Source organism: Gorilla gorilla, chromosome 5, assembly GCF_029281585.2.
Source record: "Gorilla gorilla gorilla isolate KB3781 chromosome 5, NHGRI_mGorGor1-v2.1_pri, whole genome shotgun sequence".
In the NCBI taxonomy this organism is placed as follows: domain Eukaryota; kingdom Metazoa; phylum Chordata; class Mammalia; order Primates; family Hominidae; genus Gorilla; species Gorilla gorilla.
Window position 1 is genome coordinate 73,123,875 of NC_073229.2, and position 27,385 is coordinate 73,151,259.

General features: G+C 35.1%; 1 protein-coding gene across 1 annotated transcript in view; it reads left to right on the forward strand.

Moving 5' to 3' along the window:
• Positions 1-323: 323 nt before the first annotated feature.
• Positions 324-27,385, forward strand: part of GFRAL (GDNF family receptor alpha like) — a 74,612-nt gene continuing 47,550 nt past the window's right edge. Inside the window, exons 1-5 of the mRNA XM_004044227.2 lie at positions 324-431; positions 4,580-4,714; positions 6,647-6,805; positions 22,874-22,927; positions 24,043-24,373. Of these exons, the coding sequence (XP_004044275.1) occupies positions 410-431; positions 4,580-4,714; positions 6,647-6,805; positions 22,874-22,927; positions 24,043-24,373 (701 nt within the window). The 5' untranslated portion in view covers positions 324-409. The remainder of the gene's footprint in view (positions 432-4,579; positions 4,715-6,646; positions 6,806-22,873; positions 22,928-24,042; positions 24,374-27,385) is intronic.

A 27,385-nucleotide genomic window follows, 5' to 3' on the forward strand; every position in this document is an offset into this window, starting at 1 on the left:
TGGAGACTGAGTATGCTCAAGTGTCTTTGAAAATTTTGGGTCATATTTGGGAGGCTTTTACGTAGTGTTGTATTTTAGTTAAGGAAAATAAACCTTTTTCATGAACGTGCAGATTATGTATCATTTCTCTTAGTATTTGGCTCATGGGCTTTCTTAGAGGCATAATATCCTAATATTCAAGACCAGCACCCTCAGGAGAATAATCGAATTTGAATATAATTAGAACAGTTCACAACTTAGGAAACACTGGGGAGGAAATGATGACATAGGAAGCTGACTTGAATTGGTAATGCCTTTAGGAAGCAAACACAGAGGCTGAAGCCTTATTCTGGACAGTTACTCTTAAGAAAGTTGTCAGAAGAAACGCATCTGCCTTTTTTTCCAGGTGAACTGCCGTGAGTTGTCCAGCATGATAGTGTTTATTTTCTTGGGTAAGTGAATGGTGCTTCTGGTTTATCTGAATTATTCATAATACTAATTCTTTGTAAACTGAATACCATCACACTTAAGCTTAACAGGGGCTTATAATATGAAGTACCAAGTAAATTACAAATTTATGCTTTAACATGGTTTATTCTTCTTGCAAAAATGTACACTCACTTTTACTCACTTATTTCTAACTCTATAGATAATGCAGAATGTGAAAATTGTATTAATCTCTCAGCTTGTTTCTGTTTTATTGTATAGAATGACCCAATGACTTTGAGTTACTTATTAGGATTAATGGAATTCACACATGTGTTAGAACCTTTTAGAAATAAAAATAAAACCTTCCAGTATCTATTTACAAGTTATAAGATGAAAAATTTCAAACTATTATCTATTTTATTTATTTTGCTTTGAAATTAAACAAAAATAAGATTAATTTAAAATATTCAATTTACCTACAGTGTTAATATTTGCTAACTATAAGTAATTTAGTGAAGTAAAACAACTTAACACCATATCAGAATGCTTCATATTTTGATTAATTTTTATGACCTAGAAATCAAGTGTGGACTTACTTTTCTTGTATTGGATCCGATGAATGTATTATAAGATGTTGATGAAAAATAATTTATTTTTATTTAATGTAGAATCCATGAAAATCTATTTGCTAGATGTGTGACTGGAGAATATTTTATATCTTCTTTAGCATTTGGTAGAATCTATAAACTGAATTCAGAAAAGGAATAATTGTAACTGTAGCTAGATTGTAATTTTAAAAATATGGCATTTTATGTTTAAGCTAATATATACTTGATGAATAAAGGCATAATTGTGGGCAAGAAAGCAAAGAAGTTTACTTTAAATTGTATTGAACATAAAAGGAGAGTCATATCAAGTCAAGGAAACAAGTTAAGAAGGAGAGAAATCCCTTATATTTTCAGTTTTTATTTGGTTTAAGTAATATTTTTCCATTGTTCCATAATTTTGCTTTTTGTAATTATTCCTAAAATATGTTCTTATTTTTATAAAGATTGTTAATATTTCTTTAGTTCTTTTTTTGTGGTAAAGAGAAATATAGGAAACTTTAATTTTTATGGATCAGGCAGCAATATAATGAAGCTCACAAAATACATTACAGACTCATTATGACCTCAGTTGAAAAGGCAATGGCCTCTTATTTTCATCTTTTACTTCTAAATTAACTTGACACCAGGTTGCATGAGGGAGGGAAATAACTTCTTAACATTGTTAGAACTAAAATTATACTATTTGATAGGTTGTACCAACATTTCCCATATTATATTTTTTAGAATGCTTGTTTGACATTATCTGAATAGGTCTTATAATGAGGAAAATGTCTGTTGGTAAAAAAATGTGGAAAACAATGAATTTCAAAATCTCAGAACATTTAATAGGATAATAAGCCCCATATATCTTTAAAACAGTGATATAATTTGCAGCATTATCCATCTTATTAATTTAAAAATAGAAGTTATTTTTCATTGAGTATTACAGGAAAATTCTTGAAAAATCCTAGGTTAAATACAAAACCACAAATCATAGTCAGGAATGAATAAGACAGATTTTGGAAAGGTAATATATTCTTGATTCTTGTGGACCAAATCATTGAGGTGGTTTTCTTAGTTGAGTCAATATTTTGTTGAGTAGAAAGTGTTGAAAATCCTATAAAATAATCTATTAAGAAGCTTGTTCAACCAAAAACTGAAAATGTGAAAGGAAGTAAAACATTAAAAACTGAAAATGTGAAAGGGAGTAAAACATATTTGGGGAAGATAACATGTAGTATTTCTAAGTGATTATTACTCTGAAGTACTGATGAAGTTTTGATGATATATCTGGGATATTATCACTTATAAGATTCTTGAGGGGGCTTTTCACAAGATATAATGATTAATAGCAAATAAAATACCATTTTCTTATAAGTTGAGTTTATGACTTCAAATTTCTATTTCTGGGTCTTTGGAAAACTGGATTTGACCAAGTAACTTTGTGCTAGGATCAAAAGAGTCCTCTTTTTCTTTCTTTGGGCTAGCCAACTAAGGAGTACAAGGGCTTGGCTAGATGAGGTTGTCCATGAACACATGAGAAAACAGAAAGCTGATATGTCCATTTCCACTCCAGCCCTCAGCAAGAAAAATGTTACCAAGCTACACCCATGGGCCTAATCTCCAAATGCAGTGACCCAGCAAGTAGTACACATGGTCCAATCAGTTGTCTTGGATTCTTCTTATAAGATGAGATTTGCAAAGAGGTAAGATTTGAAAAAAAAAAAAAGAGAGATTCCAAGGCCTTACTTGAAGCCTATCACTCTACATTGTCGCAGGTGATTCATAATTAACAACAGCATTTAAAAATTCAAATAATTTGGCTCTTATTTAGTTATAGCTTGACTCTCTTGATGACAGTTACTATAACTGTCTCTGTAACACAATTGCAATCCCTGTATTTTTTTCTATTAATTGATTTGGCTAGTGTCACTTCATATGTTTGCAGAATCAATCTGACTAACTTGTGTAACATATTAAATTAACATTGCTATGTTCTTGATTGTTTTTAGAAAACTTGCTGGATTTCTCCTCTAGCAAAAGTAACTTGTAAATATGTGGAAGGTATTATTTTTTAGATGTTATCAGTTATTTATATATCTTATATATAAACATCTAATAACTTGGGTATAAGTCCATATTCATTTATTGAATACCTATACTGCATCATTGTGTTTGGTGACAAAAATACAGTTATAAATTATCCTTAATGTCTGTGGGTAAAGCTGTACAATCCAGTGGTGGAGACAGGCACATGAATATATACACTACAGAACAGTAAAATCTGTAATTGCGGGATCCCTACAGTTCTAGTAAATGGATGGAAGATGTCAAATTCAATTTGAGTGTGGAAAAAGGGGAGTATAGAATTCAAGTAAAGTTTCCAGAAAATAGCTAATGATTGTGTTCAGTTTTAAACAACAAAAAGGGTTATTCCAGAAGAAAAAGAAAGAAAATACTTATCAGGGATCAGACAGTATGTATGCAGAGGTAGAAGACAGCATGGATCATTTGGGAAACGATAATGCTTTAGACCTTCCAGATTGCACATGGTGAGGAATATGAGAGCCCTGATATGAGAAATAGGTTAAAGGATATAAAACAGAAAAATGGCAAGACTAGAATAGTACATCAGGTAGATTAGGGGTTACAAAGAAGCCATCTGAATAAGGTTCTGAATAAGATTCAAACTGGAGGCAGACTGACTAATAAGTTAAACAAATGCTCAAAGTGAAAGTCAATAAATTTAGCAAGAATGAATATGGGAGAGTGAAGTTGAGGATGGAAAATAGTCTACCACAAAACCAAGATGTCTAGTTTGGGTTCTTATGTTAATTGTGGCATTGTGAATGAAGTAGTGGTCCACAGTGGAACAATGATGATGAAGATCCTGTGAAAGTGTTTCTGAAACATTCAAGTAGAGATAACAGTTACGTACCTATCACAGGAACACTGGAAATACTGAGATTAAATTACACATTTGAGAATCATCAGACTAACGATTTTAGTTCAAACCATAAGAGTACATGGAATTTTCTGCAGAGAAAGTATAAAATGAAAATAGAAAAGGTCTGAGAAGAGAACCTAAGCTAAAATTATACTTTACTAGAAGAATAAAATGATCCTGGGAAGAATTTTAGCTATGGTCAGAAAATACAAAGTGGATAAATATCAAGAGAACAGAAGGGAGGGCTGGCAAAGGAAGAGTTTCAAAAACAAAAAAGTCAACAAAATGCTCAATGGTGAGATAAAGTTTAAAACCATTAAGTTAGATTTTAAAGGGGTAATTAGAGACTTTTTTAAGAGCAGTTTTAATGGAATAATAGTAATAAAAATAAATTATAAGTTGAGGAATAAACAGATGATGAGAAGTCAAAATGAGCAAATTTAAAATATTCATTTAAGAATCTATAAAAAGAAATACAGATCTACAGCTAGAGAGGAGGTTAAGGTTATTCCCACCATCAATTATTTCACTACATGTTATTTTCCATAATTCTGCTCTTTATCATTAATAACTTAGATTTGAAGAAAATGGATGCCAAATTTATATTACAACCTTGTTTTTGTTGTTGTTATTCAAGCTATGGGGTTAAGCTTGGAAAATGAATACACTTCCCAAACCAATAATTGCACATATTTAAGAGAGCAATGCTTACGTGATGCAAATGGATGTAAACATGCTTGGAGAGTAATGGAAGATGCCTGCAATGATTCAGGTAAACAAGTTGCTAAGAATACACTCAAATGATTTATTTTTACTAAGATAAAAACAGGATTTGATATTTTGTCATTATCCTAAGAACTAAGTTTTTCTCTATGTATCTTATTTAATCTTGACCCCCAATCTATTCACTTTTAATCATGTATTAGAAAATTTAATTACAAAAGGATTGTCTTAATTACTAAGGAGCTTTAATTACTGAGGGCAGCATTATTCAAGATTTCAGATTATTTTCTTACCTCTCTCACCATGTATAATGCTACAATTTTATGCATTCTTCTCAGAACCATGGCAGTATTTTTTTTCAAATAAAAGGTTATTTTGATTACATATGTCAATGATAAAATGAAAAAATAAGATTTGTTATAATAATTGTTGTGTATTTGTCCATGTACAATGTACGATTTATATTCTTGAAACATATATACGGTATTTCCAATTCTATGTCAAGAATAAGTAAAGCTATAGTTTTGTTTTTAACTTGGCCTACCTTCCAAACATTTGTGGGGAGGTTCAGGAGTTGAGAATGTGAAGATTGGAGAGTGACTGGTATTTTCTTTCTTTTTTTTTTTTTTATTTTGAGACTGAATCTTGGTCTGTCGCCAGGCTGGAGTGTAGCTGCGTGATCTCGGCTCACTGCAACTCCGCCTCCCGGGTTCAAACGATTCCTTCTCCTGCCTCAGCCTCCAGAGTAGCTGGGACTACAGGCGCATGCCGCCATGCCCAGCTAATTTTTGTATTTTTAGTAGAGACGGGATTTCACCACGTTGGCCAGGATGGTCTCAATTTCTTGGCCTCGTGATCTGCCTGCCTCGGCCTCCCAAAGTGCTGGGATTGCAGGCGTGCACCACCGTGCCTGGCCTATATTTCCTTAAAAAGAAAAAATATATATATTTTGAATATTCAAGTAGCTAAATAAGCATTGAATGAGAACATTATAGTAAGACTCCTTTCATTAAAAGTAAATAGAATAGTATAAACTACAAATAGAATAAAGTAAATAGAATAAGTAAATAGAATAAACTGTCTATGTGGTAGAACATAGTCAATTTATACAGTAGAACATTGTTCTACAGAATAATCTATACAGATTACAGTATAATCTATCTACAGTATAATCTAAAAATAATCTATTTATTTTGATGATTAAACTTCTTGCTACATTTTATAAGGCAATTTAAAATATGTTGTTAAAATATTATATTTAGGTGTCACAAATTGTACCTTATTTAATTTCAGTATACAAATAGTCTTTTGCAGTAAATTGCAATAATATTTGCATAATTATTTTATGTATGAAGCTGAAATATGCGTATTCTCAAATGTACAAATGAAATAAACTAAGGTAGTTTTATTCAGAATAATAAATAAAAGAAAATGTTCAGGTCGAGGATTACATATTTTTAAATTAATGTAGAATAATGAAATATTGGTAATTATGAGACTTATTCAATAATATTTATTGAGTGCTATGTGCCAGGACCACATAATTTTTAATGATAAATTTAGAGCCACCTGCACATATCTTTCTATAGTCTGAGAATGACATGAAAATAAAAGATCAGAATATGACAAAATAGCTAATAAAATAGATAAGCTGACAAAATGCTAAGGTTAGAGAGCATTCTGGTCACCTCGTGTAAGAGTAGCCTTATTTTTACTGAAAAGCAAGAAATGATATTCTAAGTAGGAAAAAGCTATTTTGAAATGCAGAAAGTTTTAATATAGAAAGTACATTATGGAAAATATTCAATGAAAATACAGGTTTTTCATAAAATGTCACTTATATGGATATCCTGCAGCAACCCCAGATAATCTTACCATATTAATTAATTATTCAGGTTAATATGTTAAAAGTACTTTGGGGAGAAAGAATCCAAAATTATAATCAGATTAATATCTATAGTGTTATGTATTTGATTGTGAGATCCAGGTGACCCCTGCAAGACGAGGAATTCATCATACTGTAACCTGAGTATCCAGTACTTAGTGGAAAGCAATTTCCAATTTAAAGAGTGTCTTTGCACAGATGACTTCTATTGTACTGTGAACAAACTGCTTGGAAAAAAATGTATCAATAAATCAGGTAATATTTTGTTTTAAGAAATGTTTATAGTCATGAAAAAGAAAGCAACAATTTCAAAATTAACCACATCTATGTAATCTGATTAATGTTTTTTGTAATTTAATTCTTTTCAAAGCTTTATTATTTTAAAAATTTTGTTGGTATATAGTAGATGTATCTATTTGAGGGGTACATGAGGTGTTTTGATACAGTTCTTGATGTACCTTGGTGTTCTGTGAGCCATAGACCTCAGTAAGTGCATGACATACTTCTTTCATTGCTAACCACAATTCTAAGCTTCATTCGAGTCAGTGGAATTATAGATTCACTCATTCAATTCATATATTTGTGGAGTTTATTGTGGCCTTGCACAAAACCTAGATGATAGAAGGCAAATAAGATATTATCTTTGTTGTTAAGGAACTCAGTGTCTCCTGGGAGAAATCAAAATGTAACTAATTGCTAGAGTTATACTTGTCTTTGCATAGGGACATTTAATCAGGCTAATACACTGGAGTAGGGGTGATCAGTTAGCCTGCATGTACCCTTAACTGTACAACAAAGACATTCCAAGAGATGTGCAAGATCAAACAGTTCTAAAGTGAACAGTTTCCAGTCTTCAATGTCCCTATATACTCCGAAAAGTAATCAGCAGAGGAATGCACCTGTTATCACAGAGTGCTCAATTCTTCTTTCACAATCAACCTTCTCTCACTTTACAAGAGGTAGATTTACCTCTCATCTACACGGAATGGTCTCATCGTCCAACCCATTCAACCATCCGTTGTGGGCTCATTGGACAAATTTCTGTTCCATAATTTTGCCATTTCCAGAATATCAACAAATGAAGTTATGCAACATGTAGCCGTTTTAATTCAGTTTATTTTGTTTAACATAATACATTAGAGATTCATTAATTTTTCTCATGTGTAAGTTTATTTTTCTTGAAGAGTAGTATTTCATTGTGTGAGTATATCACAGATTGGTTATCCATTCATTATCGAAAGTAAATTGCATTATTTCCAGGTTTTCAGGGATTAAAAATAAGGCTGCTATAAATATTCACATACAAGATTCAGACAAACATAAGCTTTACTTCACTTATGAAATTGTGGGGTCACATGGTAAGTATATGCTTAATGTTACAAAAAGCTTCTAAACTGTAATTCAGATTTAATGTAATCATCAATGTATAAAAGTTCCTGTTGCTTCATATTCCCAGCAACACATTTTTTACCATTCTAATATATAGTGGTACTATATTGTAGTTTTAATTTGCACTTAATTATAATGTTAAGCATATTTTTATGTGCAGTGTGCCATCTATCTGTCTATCTTATTTGGTAAAGTATTTCTTCAAACTTTTGCCCATTTTTAAATTGGTGTTTGGTTATTGCATTGAGTTTTGAGAGCTGTTTCTGTAAGTTGAATAGATTTTTTTTAATCAGAGTATGTGTTTTGTATTTTTTTAGTCTGTATCATGTAAGAGTGTCTTAAAAAACAGAATTTTAAAAATTTTGGTGAAATTGAGTTTATCATCTTTTCTTTCATAGATCATACTTTTGATGTTGCATCTAATAAATATTTAATTCACATTAACAAAGATTTTCTCATAAGATCTAGAAATGATGTAGTTTTAGGTTATATATTTAGGCCTATGTTGCATTATGAATTAATTTTTGTATCCAGTACAAGATATAAGTCAGATTTTCTTCCCTGCAAATATCTAATTGTTCCACCCACATTTGTGGAAAATAATATAATTTTACTTTTCTCAAAAGTCATTTGGCCATATGTTGGTGGCTCTATTTCTAGACTTTCTATTCTGTTCCACTGAGTTAATTCTGTACTTTTGCAAATATTTTATAGTCTTACTATAGCTTCACAGAAAGTCTTGAAATCAAGTAGTATGATTCCATTAACTGTTATTTAAAAAATAATTTTGGCTATTCTATTTCTTTGTCTTTATTTTATTTTATTTTTGTTGTGGTTGCTGTAGTTGTTTTTGAAACAGGGTCTTATTCTGCCACCCAGGCTGGAGCATAGTGGCCCAATTTTCACTCAGTGCAGCCTCTACCTCCTGGGTTCAAGCGATTCTCATGCCAAAGCCTCCCAAGTAGTTGGGATTACAGGCATGTGCCACCACACCAGCTAAGTTTTGTATTTTTAGTAGAAACGGGTTTTCGCCGTCTTGGCCAGGCTGGTCTCCAGCTCCTGGGCTGAATTGATCTGCCCGCCTCAGCTTCCAAAAGTGCTGGGATTACAGGTGTGAGCCACCAGGCCGGGCCACTTCTTTGTCTTTCCATAAACATTTTAGAATCAGCTTGTCAATGTCTGCAAAGAATCCTGCTGACATTTTGACTGAACTTACCTTGAAATTATAAACCAATTTACTATGTCAAGTGTTCAGATTTATTAACATGATATATTTCTTCATTTATTTATAACTTCATTGATTTAGTTCATCAGTATTTGATAGTTTTCAGTATATAGTTCTTGCACAACTTTTTAGGCTTCTACAAATACACTTCAGGTTTTGGTGCTGTTACAAATGGTAATTTATTTTAGATCTTAACTTTCTATTGATTATAGTGATTATATAGAAATACTATTGATTTTTCTATATGGACTTTATAGCCTATGACTTGCTAAATGCAATTATTCTATTTTTTGTAGAATCTGCAGGAAATTCTACATAAATATTCTTGTCATCCATAATAGAGTTTCATTTTCCCCTTTCCAATCTGTAGTCTTTCATTTATTTTCCCTGCTTTATTACCCCAACTAGAGCTTTCAATATATTAAATAGAATTGTGGAAAGTGGACATCTTACCTTTTCACCTGTCTTAGGAGAAAGGCATTCAGTTTTGTACCATAAAGAGTGTGTGTGTGTGTGTTCTTTGCAGGTTATCTTTATCAAGTGGAGGGAATTCCTTTATATTTTTGGTTTTCTTCGTTTTTAAAATCATAAATGCATAAATAAATGCTGAATTCTGCAAATACTTTTTTTGTCTCTATTACTATTAATTACTTCAAACATGTATCTTTTCTTTTTGTTGGGAGTATTTCAATTTTTCTGGCCATTTTAAAATATATAGTAAATTAGTGTTAACTATAGTCTCCCTACTGTGCTATCAAGTACTAGAACTTATTCCTTCTATGTTAATGTATATTTGTACCCGTTAACCAGCTTCTCTCCATTTCTCCTCCCCCATGTCCTGCCAAGCTTGATCACATTTTTTCCTTTAGTTTTTTATATGGCGAAATTCATTATTTGATTTTTTACTGTTGTTCCAGCCCTTCATTTCAAGGCTAAATTCTGTTCAATCATGGTGTATTATTCTTTTTGTATTTCTGGATTCAACTGCTAATATTTTGTTTAAAAAACTATGTTCGTAAAGTATATTGGCATGTTGATTTGTTTTCTTATAATGTCTTTGGTTTGGTATCTAAGTTATGCTGGCCTGTAAAATCATCTGGGAAGTATTTCCTCCTCTTCAATATTCTGGAAAAGCACAAAAACAATTGGTGTCATTCCTTCCTTACATGATCTATTTCATTAACCAGCAAAGATATCTGGCCCATGCTTCATTAAAAAGGTTTGAAAATATAAATTCAATGTGTTAACTTGTTATAAGACTATTCTTGTTATCTATTTCTTCATGAGTGAGCTTTGGTAGTTTGTGTCTTCCGTTTGCTGAATTTATGTTGGATTTTTATCCTTAAAGTTTTCAGTTTACTGTTTCTTTTTGGTTTCTATCTCCCTACAAAATTGCTCCTAGTATTTCCTAATTGTCCTTCTTAATGTCTGTAGCAGTTGCAGTGATGTCCTTTTTGTGTTTACATATTGATAATTTGTATAATTTGTGTCCTTTCAATTTTACTATTCATTGTTTCTTTATGTGTGTGTCTGATTTGATTTTAATGTGTTCTCCATTTTCTTGCTTCCTAACATAAAACCTTGAACCACTGATTTGAGATTTTATTCTTTCCTCATATAAGCATTTAATACTATGAATTTCCTTCCAAGTACTGATTTAGCTATAGCCACACATTCTGATATGTAGTTTTAATTTATATTTATGTCAAAATATTTTCTCCTTTCCTTTGTGACTTCCTCTTTGTTATGATTTATTTTATTATTATTATTATATTTTGAGGCAGAGTCTCTCTCTGTCACCCAGGCTCGAGTGCAGTGGAGTGATCTCAGCTCACTGCAACCTCCTTTTCCTGGGTTCAAGCTATTCCTGTGCCTCAGCCCCTGAGTAGCTGGGATTACAGGTGCTTGCCACCACACCTGGCTGATTTTTGTATTTTTAGTAGAGACATGGTTTTGCCATGTTGTCCAGGCTGGTCTTGAACTTCTGACCTCAGGTGATCTGCCAGCATCGAACTTCCAAAGTGCTGGGATAACAGGCATGAGCCACCATGCCGAGCTAGAAGGTTATTTAATTTCCTAATATCTGAGATTTCTCAGATATCTTCATTATTGATTTCTAGTTTAATTTCAGTATCATAATATAACATATTTTGTATGATCTCAATTCTTAATTAAAATAATAATTGCCAAATATCACCTGCACAATGTGATACATGCTACACACATGATAAGGATACACACATACACACACACACAGACAAAGTACCAGAAGCCATAGAGTAAAAAATAATGGTGACTCAGAAGACTTCACAATTCTGTGAAGTTGGTAAGTTGGTTTCATTAGGTAGGCAAAACAAAATGGATATTTTAAGCAGAAGAAACAGAATGAAGTGGGGAGCATTTGGGGAGCAACAATTCCCTTGTTAAACTGGATACTGGAATGGAAAAGTATTTAACACTGGAAAGAAATCAGCTATTTATGAAAAGGAGGAAGGCTAAACTTACATATCTTTCTAAAGAGATTAGACTTTAAACCGTTGCTATGAGGAGCTATTACATATTTTAAATAGAGGAATGTATCATCAGTTTCTCAAAAGATATCACAGGCAATAATGTAGAGAGGATGGAATGGGGGGCAAAGAAAGATGCAGGTCAAGAATGTCAGTTAAAAAGCCATCAAAATAATTTAAGAGAGAGGTAATGCATGCCTGAACTAAGGCACTGGTCCTGAGAATTATAATAAAATATATACTTAAGGTATATTTATGAATAATAATCAATAGGAATTGGTGACCAGTTGGATATGAGGAATTTAAAATGTATTAAGCATAATCTCCAGGTGGCTGGCTTGGGACAAGGGGATTGCTATACATTGAGCCAAGAAATGAAAAATTGTACAGGACTGGGGACGAAAGTGATGAGTTGTATTCTGAAAACATTTCATCTGAGGCATGCTTTGGAATATTCGAGTTAGGAATGTTGGTTTTTTTTCTAAATTTGCAATGATAAAAAAATAGTCTAAAAATGTAAAGGAACATGCCTCATCAAGCTGGCATTGGGAAGCAGGGATCTTGAGGAGAGAAACCTAAAACAGAGATACAGAGGTTTATGAGTAGATAAAAAACATAAAGGAGAGTAAGACTGCCTGGGAAAAACACAAAGGGAGGAGAAAGATATTTTCAGAAGAATTTTATGACCTAGTTGAAGAAACCAAAAAGAAGTTTTTTAAATACAGGAAAAGAAACTACAGAGAGTAGAATTTTTGAAGCCAATGAAAGAGAGGACATGAAGAAAATTGTCAAAAATCTGAAAAGTCAAAAAAGATAGGGCCTGATAATGGCATTAATTTGCTACTTAATAGACATTACTAGTTTTAGATTAATTAGGCTGAAATGTTAGCATGCTGAAATGCTTATTAAAATATTTATTGAGTTTTTTCAAGATGGTAAGACATCTGAACTTAATAGCCTTGTCACTTTTAGCATATCAAATTTTGACAAAATATTCTATATCAACAGAACTATACATATTTAGAGCAGTTAAGTTGAAATCAGTTTACATACTAAAACTGTTTTTTCCACAATAGAAATTTATTAAATGCTGTTATGTGGAAATATTGATGAATCAGGCATACAAAAACCTTGCACTCAATGAGAGTTTCATATGGACAAGACCCAAAGGAGAAGGCCTAAATATTCCTGATGGACTTCGTAAAGGACCTGACCTGGTTTTTGTGTTTACAGAAAGCATTCAGCTGATTTATTATAATTCATGATAAAGAATTATAAAGAAAATGATAATTTAAATATGAGAAAGAACATGATAATTTAAATCTTACCATTCCTTCTATGTCAACTGCAGCATCCTCCACAAACCTTCTAATCATCACTTCAACAAAATGGTTTTCTCTCCGTGCTTTGCATTCCCAAAATATTCTCCAGAGTACACAGACATGCACTTTTCTATTCTCAAGAAAATCAGTTTTGTTATTTCTTTTCAAAAATATGCTAAAGCACCCAGCATAATACCTGACACTTAGCAAATGATTAGTGAATATATAATGTAAATATTTTTCATTAATTAAACATTGAGCATCTAAATCATGTATCCATTCATAAAATATTTATGTGTAAACCCTGGAGAATATAAAGAGTATCATCAAATGAAATGAGCAAACAAAAGTGGTTGACAGCAGTTCCAAGATGGCCGAATAGGAACAGCTCCAGTCTACAGCTCCCAGTGTGAGTGATGCAGAAGACGAGTGATTTCCACATTTCCAAATGAGGTACCGGGTTCATCTCACTGGGGCTTGTCAGACAGTGGGGGCAGGACAGTGGGTGCAGCCCACTGAGCATGAGCTGAAGCAGGGCGAGGCATTGCTTCACCCAGGAAGCACAAGGTGTCAGGGAATTCCCTTTTCTAGCCAAGGGAAGTGGTGACGGACAGCACCTGGAAAATCGGGTCACTCTCACCCTAATACTGCGCTTTTCCAGTGGTCTTAGCAAATGGCACACCAGGAGATTATATCCTGTGCATGGCTCGGAGGGTTCCACGCCCATGGAGCCTCGCTCATTCCTAGAGCAGCAGTCTGAGATCAGACTGCAAGGCAGCAGCGAGGCTGGGGGAGGGACACCTGTCATTGCTGAGGCTTGAGTAGGTAGACAAAGCAGCTGGGAAACTCAAACTGGGTGGAGCCCACTGCAGCTCAAGGAGGCCTGCTTGCCTCTGTAGACTCCACCTCTGGGGGCAGGGCATAGCCGAACAAAAGGCAGCAGAAGCCTCTGCGGACTTAAATGTCCCTGTTTGACAGTTTTGAAGAGAATAGTGGTTCTCCTAGCATGGACTTTGAAATCTAAGAATGAACATACTGCCTTGTCAAGTGGGTCCCTGACCCCCAAGTAGCCTAACTGGGAGGCACCCTCCAGTAGGGGCAGACTGACACCTCACACAGCTGGGTATCCCTCTGAGACAAAGATTCCAGAGGAACGATCAGACAACAACATTTGCTGTTCAGCAATATTTGCTGTTCTGCAACCTCCGCTGCTGCTATCCAGTCAAACAGGGTCTGGAGTGGACCTCCAGCAAACTCCAACAGACCTGCAGCTGAGGGTCCTGACTGTTAGAAGGAAAACTAACAAATAGAAAGGACATCCACACCAAAACCCCATCTATATGTCACCATTATCAAAGACCAAAGGTAGATAAAACCACAAAGATGGGGAAAAAACAGAGCAGAAAAGCTGAGAATTCTAAAAATCAGAGCACCTCTCCCCCTCCAAAGGAATGCAACTCCTCACCAGCAATGGAATAAAGCTGGATGGAGAATGACTTTGACGAGTCCAGAGAATAAGGTTTCAGATGATCAAACTTCTCTGAGCTAAAGGAGGAAGTTCGAACCCATCGAAAAGAAGCTAAAAACCTTGAAAAAAGATTCGACAAATGGTTAACTAGAATAAACAGTATAGAGAAGTCCTTAAATGAGCTGATGGAGCTGAAAACCATGGCACAAGAACTACGTAATGAATTCACAAGCTTCAGTAGCCGATTCGATCAACTGGGAGAAAGGGTATTAGTGATTGAAGATTAAACAAATGAAAGGAAGCAAGAAGAGAAGTTTAGAGAAAAAAAGAGTAAAAAGAAACGAACAAAGCCTCCAAGAAATATGGGACTATGTGAAAAGACCAAATCTACATCTGATTGGTGTACCTGAAAGTGATGGGGAGAATGGAACCAAGTTGGAAAACACTCTGCAGGATATTATCCAGGAGAACTTTCCCAATCTAGCAAGGCAGGCCAACATTCAAATTCAGGAAATACAGAGAATGCCACAAAGATATTCCTCAAGAAGAGCAACTCCAAGACACATAATTGTCAGATTCACCAAAGTTGAAATGAAGGAAAAAATGTTAAGGGCAGCCAGAGAGAAAGGTTGGGATACCCACAAAGGGAAGCCCAGCAGACTAACAGCGGATCTCTTGGCAGAAACTCTACAAGCCACAAGAGAGTGGGGGCCAATATTCAACATTCCTAAAGAAAAGAATTTTTAACCCAGAATTTCATGTCCAGCCAAACTAAGCTTCATAAGTGAAGGAGAAATAAAATACTTTACAGACAAGCAAATACTGAGAGATTTTGTCACCACCAGGCCTGCCCTAAAAGAGCTCCTGAAGGAAGCACTAAACATGGAAAGGGACAACCGGTACCAGCCACTGAAAAAACATACCAAATTGTAAAGACCATCCATGGCAGGAAGAAACTGCATCAACTAACGAGCAAAATAACCAGCTAACATCATAATGACAGGATCAAATTCACACATAACAATATTAACCTTAAATGTAAATGGACTAAATGCTCCAATTAAAAGACACAGACTGGCAAATTGGATAAAGAGTCAAGACGCATCAGTGTGCTGTATTCAGGAAACCCATCTCACGTGCAGAGACACACATAGGCTCAAAATAAAAGGATGGAGGAAGATCTACCAAGCAAATGGAAAACAAAAAAGGCAGGGGTTGCAATCCTAGTCTTGGATAAAACAGACTTTAAAATAACAAAGATCAAAAGAGAGAAAGAAGGCCATTACATAATGGTAAAGGGATCAATTCAAGAAGAAGAGATAACTATCCTAAATATATATGCACCCAATACAGGAGCACCCAGATTGATAAAGCAAGTCATTAGAGACCTACAAAGAGACTTAGACTCCCACTCAATAATAATGGGAGACTTTAACACCCCACTGTCAACATTAGACAGATCAACGAGACAGGAAGGTAACAAGGATATCCAGGAATTGAACTCAGCTCTGCACCAAGCAGACCTAATAGACATCTACAGAACTCTCCACCCCAAATCAACAGAATATATATTCTTCTAAGTACCACATCACACTTATTTGAAAATTGACCACATAGTTGGAAGTAAAGCACTCCTTGGCAAATGTAAAAGAACAGAAATTATAACAAACTGTCTCTCAGACCAAGGTGCAATCAAACTAGAACTCAGGATTAAGAAACTCACTCCAAACTGCTCAATTACATGGAAACTGAACAACCTGCTCATGAATGACTGCTGGGTACATAATTAAATGAAGGCAGAAATAAAGATATTCTTTGAAAACAATGAGAACAAAGTCACAACATACCAGAATCTCTGGGACACATTTAAAGCAGTGTGTAGAGGGAAATTTGTAGCACTAAATGCCCACAAGAGAAAGCAGGAAAGATCTAAAATTGACACCCTAACATCACAATTAAAAGAACTAGAAAAGCAAGAGTAAACACATTCAAAAGCTAGCAGAAGGCAAGAAATAACTAAAATCAGAGCAGAACTGAAGGAAATAGAGACACAAAAAACCCTTCAAAAAATCAATGAATCCAGGAGCTGGTTTTTTTGAAAAGATCAACAAAATTGACAGACTCCTAACAAGACTAATAAAGAAGAAAAGAGAGAAGAATCAAATAGAAGCAATAAAAAATGATAAAGGGGATATCACCATTCATCCCACAGAAATACAAGCTACAATCAGAGAATAAACACCTCTACACAAATAAACCAGAAAATCTACGAGAAATGGATAAATTCCTGGATGCATACACTCTACCAAGACTAAACCAGGAAAAAGTTGAATCCCTGAATAGACCAATAACAAGCTCTGAAATTAAGGCAGTAATTAATAGCCTAGCAACCAAAAAAAAAGTCCAGGACCAGACGGATTCACAGTTGAATTCTAGCAGAAATACAAAGAGGAGCTGGTACCATTCCTTCTGAAAGTATTCCAATCAATAGAAAAAGAGGGAATGCTCCCTAACTCATTTTATGAGACCAGCATCATCCTGATAACAAAGCCTGGCAAAGACACAACAAAAAAAGGAGAATTTTAGACCAATATCCCTGATGAACATTGATGCAAAAATCCTCAATAAAATACTGGCAAACCGAATCCAGCAGCACATCAAAAAGCTTATCCACCATGATCAAGTGGGCTTCATCCCTGGGATTCAAGGCTGGTTCAACATATGCAAATCAATAAACATAACCCAGCATATAAACAGAACCAAAGACAAAAACCACATGATCATCTCAATAGATGCAGAAAAGGCCTTTGACAAAATTCAACAGCGCTTCATGCTAAAAACTCTCAATAAATTAGGTATTGATGGTATGTATCTCAAAATAATAAGAGCTATTTATGACAAACCCACAGCCAATATCATACTGAATGGGCAAAAACTGGAAGCATTCCCTTTGAAAACCGGCACAAGACAGGGATGCCCTCTCTCACCACTCCTATTCAACACAGTGTTGGAAGTTCTGGCCAGCGCAATCAGGCAGGAGAAAGAAATAAAGGGTATTCAGTTAGGAAGAGAGGAAGTCAAATTGTCCCTGTTTGCAGATGACATGACTGTATATTTAGAAAATCCCATTGTCTCAGCTCAAAATCTCCTTAAGCTGATAAGCAACTTCAGCAAAGTCTCAGGATACAAAATCAATGTGCAAAAATCACAAGCATTCCTATACACCAATAATAGACAAACAGAGAGCCAAATCATGAGTGAACTCCCATTCACAATTGTTTCAAAGAGAATAAAATACCTAGGAATCCAACTTACAAGGGATGTGAAGGACCTCTTCAAGGAGGACTACAAACCACTGCTGAACAGAATAAAAGAGGACACAAACAAATAGAAGAGCATTCCATGTTCGTGGATAGGAAGAACCAATATCATGAAAATGGCCATACTGCCCAAGGTGATTTATAGATTCAATGCCATCCCCATCAAGCTGCCAATGACTTTCTTCACAGAATTGGAAAAAACTACTTTAGAAAGTTCATATGGAACCAAAAAAGGGCCTGCGTTGCCAAGAAAATCCTAAGCCAAAAGAACAAAGCTGGAGGCATCTCGCTACCTGACTTCAAACTATACTACAAGGCAATAGTAACCAAAACAGCATGGTACTGGTACCAAAACAGAGATATAGACTAATGGAACAGAACAGAGCCCTCAGAAATAATACCACACATCTACAACCATCTGATCTTTGACAAACCTGACAAAAACATGAAATGGGGAAAGGATTCCCTATTTAATAAATGGTGCTGGGAAAACTGGCTAGCCATATGTAGAAAGCTGAAACTGGATCTCTTCCTTACACCTTACACAAAAATTAACTCAAGATGGATTAAAGACTTACATGTTAGACCTAAAACCATAAAAACCCTAGAAGAAAACCTAGGCAATACCATTCAGGACATAGGCATGGGCAAGGACTTCATGTCTAAAACACCAAAAGCAATGGCAACAAAAGCCAAAATTGACAAATGGGATCTAATTAAACTAAAGAGCTTCTGCACAGCAAAAGAAACTACCATCAGAGTGAACAGGCAACCTACAAAATGGGAGAAAATTTTTGCAATCTACTCATCTGACAAAGGGCTACTACCCAGAATCTACAAAGAACTCAAACAAATTTACAAGAAAAAAACAACCCCATCAAAAAGTGAGTGAAGGATATGAACAGACACTTCTCAAAAGAAGACATTTATGCAGCCAACAGACACATGAAAAAATGCTCATCATCACTGGCCATCAGAGAAATGCAAATCAACACCACAATGAGATACCATCTCACACCAGTTAGAATGGCGATCATTAAAAAATCAGGAAACAACAGGTGCTGGAGAGGATGTGGAGAAATAGGAACACTTTTACACTGTTGGTGGGACTGTAAACTAGTTCAGCCATTGTGGAAGACAGTGTGGCGATTCCTCAGGGATCTAGAACTAGAAATACCATTTGACCCAGCCATCCCATTACTGGGTATATACCCAAAGGACTATAAATCATGCTGCTATAAAGACACATGCACACGTATGTTTACTGCAACACTATTCACAATAGCAAAGACTTGGAACCAACCCAAATGTCCATCAATGATAGACTTGATTAAGGAAATGTGGCACATATACACCATGGAATACTATGCAGCCATAAAAAAGAATGAGTTCATGTCCTTTGTAGGGATATGGATGAAGCTGGAAACCATCATTCTCAGCAAACTATCCCAAGGACAAAAAAACCAAACACCACATGTTGTCACTCATAGGTGGGAATTGAACAATGAGAACACTTGGACACAGGGAGGGGAACATCACACACCCGGCCTCTCATGGGGTGGTAGGAGGCGGGAGGGATAGCATTAGGAGATATACCTAATGTAAATGATGAGTTAATGGATGCAGCACACAAACATGGCATGTGTATACATATGTAACAAACCTGCATGTTGTGCACATGTACCCTAGAACTTAAAGTATAAAAGTAAAAGAAAAAAAAAGTTGACCATGTGTTGAGTCAAAGCAAATATCAACAAATTTCAAGACACTGAAATAATTAGAAATATGTAATTTTATCTTGGTGGAAATAACCTAGATATCAGTACAAAAAATAAACCAGAAAATCTTCCCCCCCCCAAAAAAGAAAAAACAAAGTGATGAAGAAAAATATCACCAAAAGAAATTGAACATTAACATTATGTGGTTCTATAACCTGTAATATTGGTGGTAATTATTTTTTTAATTTGTTGGGATGCTAGTTAAGTTGATAGTGTGACTTTTCTGTGAGAAAACAAAACAGTATAAATGAGCAGATAAACCACCCAGTAAAATTTTATAGGGTTGGAGTTTTATAGAGAATCACGGGAAAGTAAAAGAAGAAAGGACGAAAAGACAATAACAAGAAACTGTTCCTTTATCTGAATGGGTGAGTGATATAGGCTGGAAAGAGTCTATGAATCCAGGAGATGATGCTAAGATTGGGAGTGAATAAAAAGACGAAAGTTCTGGAGGTATATGTGCACGTGAAGTAATCAAGAATGTGAAGCTTTGGAAGCGAGTAAGATAATTAATATTTGCAATTGAAAGAGAGGGAACTTCATGTCAATGTCAGGTCTAGAAGTCAATCATTGGTGTGGCATAGTTGGAGTGTAGGTGAAGGTCATAAGAGCTATGGTTAAGGAATTCTGAATTAAGGGTGGAAGATGGTTTTTTCCCAAAAGACATAGAGATAACTTAGCACAATGACAAGATCTGAGGTAGAGGAGAATATTGAGACAGTACCTGAGTCAATGCTGAATATCAGGGCAAGACTTTGAGGTTAATATTTGACAAAAGAGGGAGGCACAACCCGATAGCATAAAATTCAAAGAAGGAGAAATGTTTTATAAGGATGAATAATTAATATTTTGGAAGCTACAAAGCTGGAAAAGTAGATATAAACACATTCTAATGATATCGTGGTATGATCTATATGGGAAATGGGTAGGATTCACTAGCAAGAGCTACAGGGAAGTGAGGCTAGAGAAAATCTAGGCTTCCCAGATATTACACTCTTCTGTTTTTCTTCTTGCTTCCATGGGTGATTCTTCTCAGTCTCTTTTGAGCATCTTCTTTTGCTTTTGATTTAAATGTTGCCACATACTCTCTAAAAAAGAAATCTCTGTTGCATTTAATTCAACTAGTCATTTTATAGAAACATGTTTGTCTACTAGTTTATTGTAAGCATATTTCTTATCAGATTATAAAATATAAATCAAAATATTTACATATACAAGAGTTTAGTTTCTGATATTATCAATGTTAAGAAAAAGAAGATGTATGGAAGTACTTCTGATTCTAATATTAGATATTAGAGCCTATTTTAGGGATTGTTGGATATTTTCTGATGAATTGTATAGGATTTATAACTCACATGTAGGTCTTTTTGGTGAATACTTTTATTTGTTTCCTGAACATATTGACCTTCAACTCCTCTTTCAGTAAAAGCCACTGTTTAAAATATCCTCTGGGAAAAAATGTATGAGTGTGTGTGTGTGTGTGTGTGTAAATGCTAGTTTTATATTTAATGTGTAAATGTTAATTTCATACAAAATTAGCATTTAATGTATAAGTATTAAAATGTAATACCTTCTATGAAGCACTTTATTTTCAGACACTAAAAATAACTTTTGTTGTGTTGGTAACAAGTACTCATATAGTAAGTAAATTAGGCTGTTCTGGCTACCATAACGAAATACTACGGGCTGGGTGGTTTAAAAAGCAAAAATTGTATTTTTCCCCAGTTCTGGATTATGAAAAATCTCAGATAAAGGTCCCCAGAATCTGTTCCTGGCTAGGACTCTTCTTTTACTAGCTTGTAGATAGCTAGACACCTTTTCCCTGTGTTCTCAGGACCTTTCTTCAGTGAGTGCTCCAGGGGAGAGAGATAGCTAGCTCTCTGAAGTCTTCTGACATGGACACTAATCCTATTCGATCAGGGCCCCACTCTTATGACCTCTTTTAACCTAAAGACACCATCACCCCATAACTGCACACGGAGATTACGGCTCCAACTTATGAATTTAGGGGTAGTGAGAAAAACATTCAGTCAATAACAGTGAGTGAAGCTGCTGTTTATTTAGGTCTACACAGTAGCTTCTTGAATATATTTTAGTCAGTGGCACAGCCTTACCAATCATTCCCAATGCAGGGGTACTAATCCATAAAAGAATGTCTAGCCTAGACTTTTGTACCTGTTACAAAAGCTATGTGACTCCCTGGGATCTGTTTGTTGGGATTTTATTAGATATGGAATAGTAGCACAGAAGTTGGAACCTCCAGATCTTCCTCAGAGAGGCGGGATGATGGGTGGGATCAAGAAGAAAGAGTGGTTCTCAAGCTGAGACTTGATCAATTAAAAAAATGAAAAACAATGCATAATGAGAATAGCTTGGACAATATAAGGAGTCTGGAAGGCCATGACACACCTGGGGGTAGAAGTAAGTTTCCTGTGATAGCACCATCTTATATGTGCACTAGACTAGCAGGCAGGAAATATGAACAAACAGCTCAGATTAGGACATACTGAATCATGAAGGGACATTTATGCCATAACAAAACTTAATATCTTAATATCCAATGAAAAAATAATAATTTTCATTTCAAAATGAAAATCTTGTCATCTGATTCCCCTGCCACTTTATGGATACATTAGGGCTCCTTATGGTTTCTTTTGGCTTTGTCTTATATGTCTGTATTTCCTTCTGGGCTGTGGGATGCTCGATGACAGGGACTGCAGATTTGCATCCTCAGTTTGTCACCTGGTACATAGTAGGGAACCAACCGATGTTCCTTTAAATATTTTGGAATTAGATGAACACCGAGTTCATTTTCGTTGATGAGATTTTTCAATACTATAATTATAATTTCTAAGAACTCTTGGAGGATAAGATAATCAGAGGTGAAACTGGTTTTAAAATTGCATTTCATACTAATGAAGACCCTTCTGAGAAGGGTTTTTATGCTGGGCAGGGTGGGAGGTAGTGTTCAGAAAATATTCCTTCTGTTTTGTTTTTTTCCCCAGTCAGCATCCAATGTTTGTTTACTCCGTGCACACAGTCTAATCACTAGCATTTATTTAAGTCTTCAAGTAACTGAATCCTCAGAGCAGGGCTGTTTAGCTCACTTGAATGATATTTCAGAGGCTTGTTTTCTTCATCTATACCACATTCATTTTGAATATCAAGGGCTAAATACACGTTACATAACCTTGTATATACTTTTGCTTGAATATATGTGGACTTTACTCATTTATAAATGTGGCCCACGTTTTCCTAGAAAATTCAGAAAATTGTTCAATAATGAAATAATTTCTTTGTTTTCCTTCTAGATAACGTGAAAGAGGATAAATTCAAATGGAATCTAACTACACGTTCCCATCATGGTAATGTTTTTAAGTTATTATTTTGATCTGCATTGCAAATACCTGATAATATAAAATGCAGTTACCAGGCTTCTTAAAGATAGGTCAATACAAAACAAATCATGTGGTTTAACAGTTCTAATGTAATAAAATGCAACAAAATCATTTCATTTCTTTTACTAATGATGCATCAAAGCAACTACTTTGCCCATCCATTATCAATTTATACATGCGCTAAGAAATACTTAATAATTAAAACCAAATACTTGGGCACAGTGGCTCACAGCTGTAGTCCCAGTACTGTGGGAGGCTGAGGTAGGTGGATCATTTGAGCCCAGGAGTTTGAGACCAACCTGGACAACATGACAAAACCCTGTCTCTACAAAAACAAAACAAAACAAAAACAAAAACAAAAACAAAAACAAAAGTCAAAACTTAGCGGGGCATGTAGGCACGTGTCTGTGATCCCAGCTCATTGGGAGGCTGAGGCAGGAGGATCACTTGAGCCCAGGAGTTGGAGGTTGTGGTGAGCTGGGATCATGCCGCTATACAACAAGACCCTGTCTCAAAAATCAAACAAACAAAAATCCAAATAGTAGATAGTGATTACATTTAATGGGTATTTGTGATCCTATAAGTTATTTGGCACCAACTGTTTTTGTGTATACCTGTGTATCTGTAGGAGTATAAACATTTATATATGCTAGAATAACTATGTGGAGCCTTTATTCAAGATTCCCCTCACAAAAATGTGCAACAGAACAAGAATCATTTTGCCTTGAGCCAATGAGCTAACCATAAGCTATATAGTTCAAGTGCAATTTCTGAAGATTTATCGTTTACATTTGAAAACCTTGGACTGGGAGATTTTTCCTTCCGCTCAGTTTTGGCCCAGCACACTTCCCATCACTCTAGATCACAATGTGTATCCTGTATAGATGAAAGATGATTCCAATAAGTCTACGATTTAGGTCTCAGTAAATTCATACTTACTCTAAAAGATGTAATGTTTGCCAAAAATAGGACATTGGTACATCATTGTATTTTGCTCATAGACTTCTCACAGTGTTTTACAGTTTCTGTATGTACAGCTTTGTGTTTACTTTTCCACGACCTGGGCATATCATTGCTTTCAGGATTCAAAGGGATGTGGTCCTGTTTGGAAGTGGCAGAGGCATGTGTAGGGGATGTGGTCTGTAATGCACAGTTGGCCTCTTACCTTAAAGCTTGCTCAGCAAATGGAAATCCGTGTGATGTGAAACAGTGCCAAGCAGCCATACGGTTCTTCTATCAAAATATACCTTTTAACATTGCCCAGATGTTGGCTTTTTGTGACTGTGCTCAATCTGATATACCTTGTCAGCAGTCCAAAGAAGCTCTTCACAGCAAGACATGTGCAGTGAACATGGTTCCACCCCCTACTTGCCTCAGTGTAATTCGCAGCTGCCAAAATGATGAATTATGCAGGTGGGTAAAAACACTCATACCTTACTTTCTTATTTCGGCACCTTATTTGTTATAGTCCAGTCCCAACACTTGATCTCATTACATTAGCTAGAGTTCCCACCATCATCCAACATAGTGTAAATAAAACCAGACAATTAATATTTTTTTGAATCTGTGGTACATATGCAGTATCATCTTTGAAATTCAAATGCAGAGTAGATTTTTGAAATAAAAAATCAGCATGTCAAAATATGGTAGCCATGAAATAATATTATAAAAATTATGTATTCAAGTTAGACTAATGAATTGGTTAATAGACCTGACTTACATATCAGCTTTTTAATTTTTTTTGTTGTTGTTTGTTTAATTATATAAGGCTGTTACAAATTTATTATTTTGGCAAGGAGACTCTTCAAACTTTGAAATAAATTCTTTCTGTCTTAGGCTGGAGATCAGGAAGAAGAAGGTAGCATAAATACTCACATGAGTGGTGCAAAGTCAGAGATAACCAGGTCCACACTCATTTGTGTCTTTTCACAATGTCAGGCTTTAATACTGTTCAATCACAAAAGCCACAAGCTACATGGAGTTCCCAAGGAGGCAGTTCTCCTTAGTACTTCTCATTCACTTTGTTTTCAGAGCCATGGGTACACAGGCTCAAGCCACTCCACAAATCAGTCAATATTGCAAACCATACATAATAATATACTTAATCAATATATAAGGATTATAGGTTAAACATTCCACAACAAAGTAACATTTAACATTAAGAGAAAAGGGATAGAGAAAAGGGTTAATGAAAAAGTCCAGGAAGAGTGACAAAAACAAAGATTCTTCTGGTCGTATCTGGGCTGTCCATTGATCTTGCAAGGAAGAGTCTGATGTGGGGAGAATTGTTGGCAGCAGATGCTGGGTGCTTATGAGTGACAGCAAGATGGTGTCAGGTAAGATGGCCATTTTGAGCTGCTGAAGTCCTACTCTCTTTATGGCCACAGAGTCCTCTTGAGAGGACTGATAGTGGAAGAGTATGCTTGTTTATGTCCTTATTTGGTTGGATGCAGTATTGTTTATTTAGCAAAATATTTTGTCCCTGTTGGAAAAGTACCGTATGAAATCTAAGATGGAGTCTTTTTTTGGAGTTACTTATGTCAAGGATGCTCTATACAAGTAGGATTTGGACATCCCTAGCACACATGTATGCCATGACCATAGAAATGTATTCATTCTCCTCTTTCTAACCTCACACCTTTAATTATTGGGGGAGTAATGTTAGTCGTTTACTTATTAATTCAAAAAAAATTTATCAAGCACCTACTACTACTCTAGGCAATGGCGAATAAGGAAAACAAATGTCTATGGATCTTACAGTCCAGAGAGAAGACAGATATTAAATTAAAAATGTATGTGTTGTTTTAAGGCAAACAACACTAGGCAAACAGTAGATACTGAGAGAGGAGATACTAAGCAAACTGACCAGCCAGTGCTTAGGAAAACATGTATGTGGCATTTTAGAAAAGCAGTGAGGGTAGAGTGTGCAAAGAGGAGAGAAATAGGGGCGAGATAAGAGAGTTAATTGAGTGGGTGTGAACAGGCCTATATCATATAAGGGCTTGAAGGACACTGCCTAGGGCTTCGGACATGTAGGTGGCTTAGTGTGTGATTTGTCATATTTGTCCCCTTGTTTCAACTGCTGGCAAAAAAAAACCACAAAAAGTAATGATATCAACTTCCTGAAGGTTCTTAGTAAAATTCTCTCTTTTAGCTTTTTAACTATGTCTACTCTTATTTTCAGTCACTCTAACTGGCAAGGTAGTTCCAGATCTTGTAAACATTTGTTAAAAAGAACTGCTTCCCTATAGCGCACATTCTATGAAATAAGTGGTAAAGAGCTAAGCAGAGTCCTAGAGCATTGACATATTTCATCAACTTATCACATAGGATATCAAGGTTCTTAAAATTGTATTCAAGAATTTTTCATGCAAATGTGTGTCAGTTATTTTAAGGCTTATTATTTATTTTTCTTGAGTGAATAATAAAGGCAGTGACAAAATACATTTTATAATGCAATTTAGGTTTTTCAAACTCATTTATCGTCTCAAAAATCCTTATTAGAGAAATACTACATTTCATTGATTCTAAGATGTGATTTCTTTTTACACATTTTAACATCTCTGACATATTTTAAATAAATTTTTAAGGTCAATAACAAAGACATTTGTCATAATTTAAGTTCCAGCAGGTGTTTTTTGTTGTTATTGTTGTTGTACATAAAATAATGGTATCTTCTGAAATCAATGAAATATGAAATCAATGAAATATCAAACACATGTGATTACACTACTTTTCTCACCTCAAATGAACTAAAACTATTACTATTCTGCCTTTCTAACTATCATATTCCTACATCAACAATGAAACCTAATAATATTTTAACCAGCCAGGGCCAGGGGCACCATTGTTTCAATAGCAAAATCACTATAAAAATATCAGATTTATTCACAGGTGGGTACCCAGCTTTGCCTGATTCCAGTGCCAGGGCTTTAGAGGTGCTATCTAATTATCTGGAAGCCATTAGCATTCAACCTTCAAAGCATGGTATTTCTGAGCATCCACATCAAATAAAATATTTTAATAGCAAGTGATGGCTCTGCTGCTATAGTCCTTGAGAATTCCTGTGATAGACTCTGAAGCACACACTCTTACACTAACCTCCCCTTGGTATCAACACCTTCTCAGATGGACTGGCACAGAGTTGATGATTTTCCTCAACAAGGACCCCCAGCTTTAACCACCTTTTCAAAATGTTTGGTGTGGGCTCTGGAGTGGGATAAACACTCAAAAAACATCATCTCCCTTCCTCTCACTTTTGAATATTGTACACTTAATTTTTATATTTTAGTATACATATATGTATTTCTTCTCATGTAATTTCTTTCTTAGATTAGTTCAAGTGTAAGGACTGTGTGTCTTCAATTTCCTTTCACTATGTGCAAATAGTCCCTTAATCAGTACTTTATAGAGGTGATGGAAATG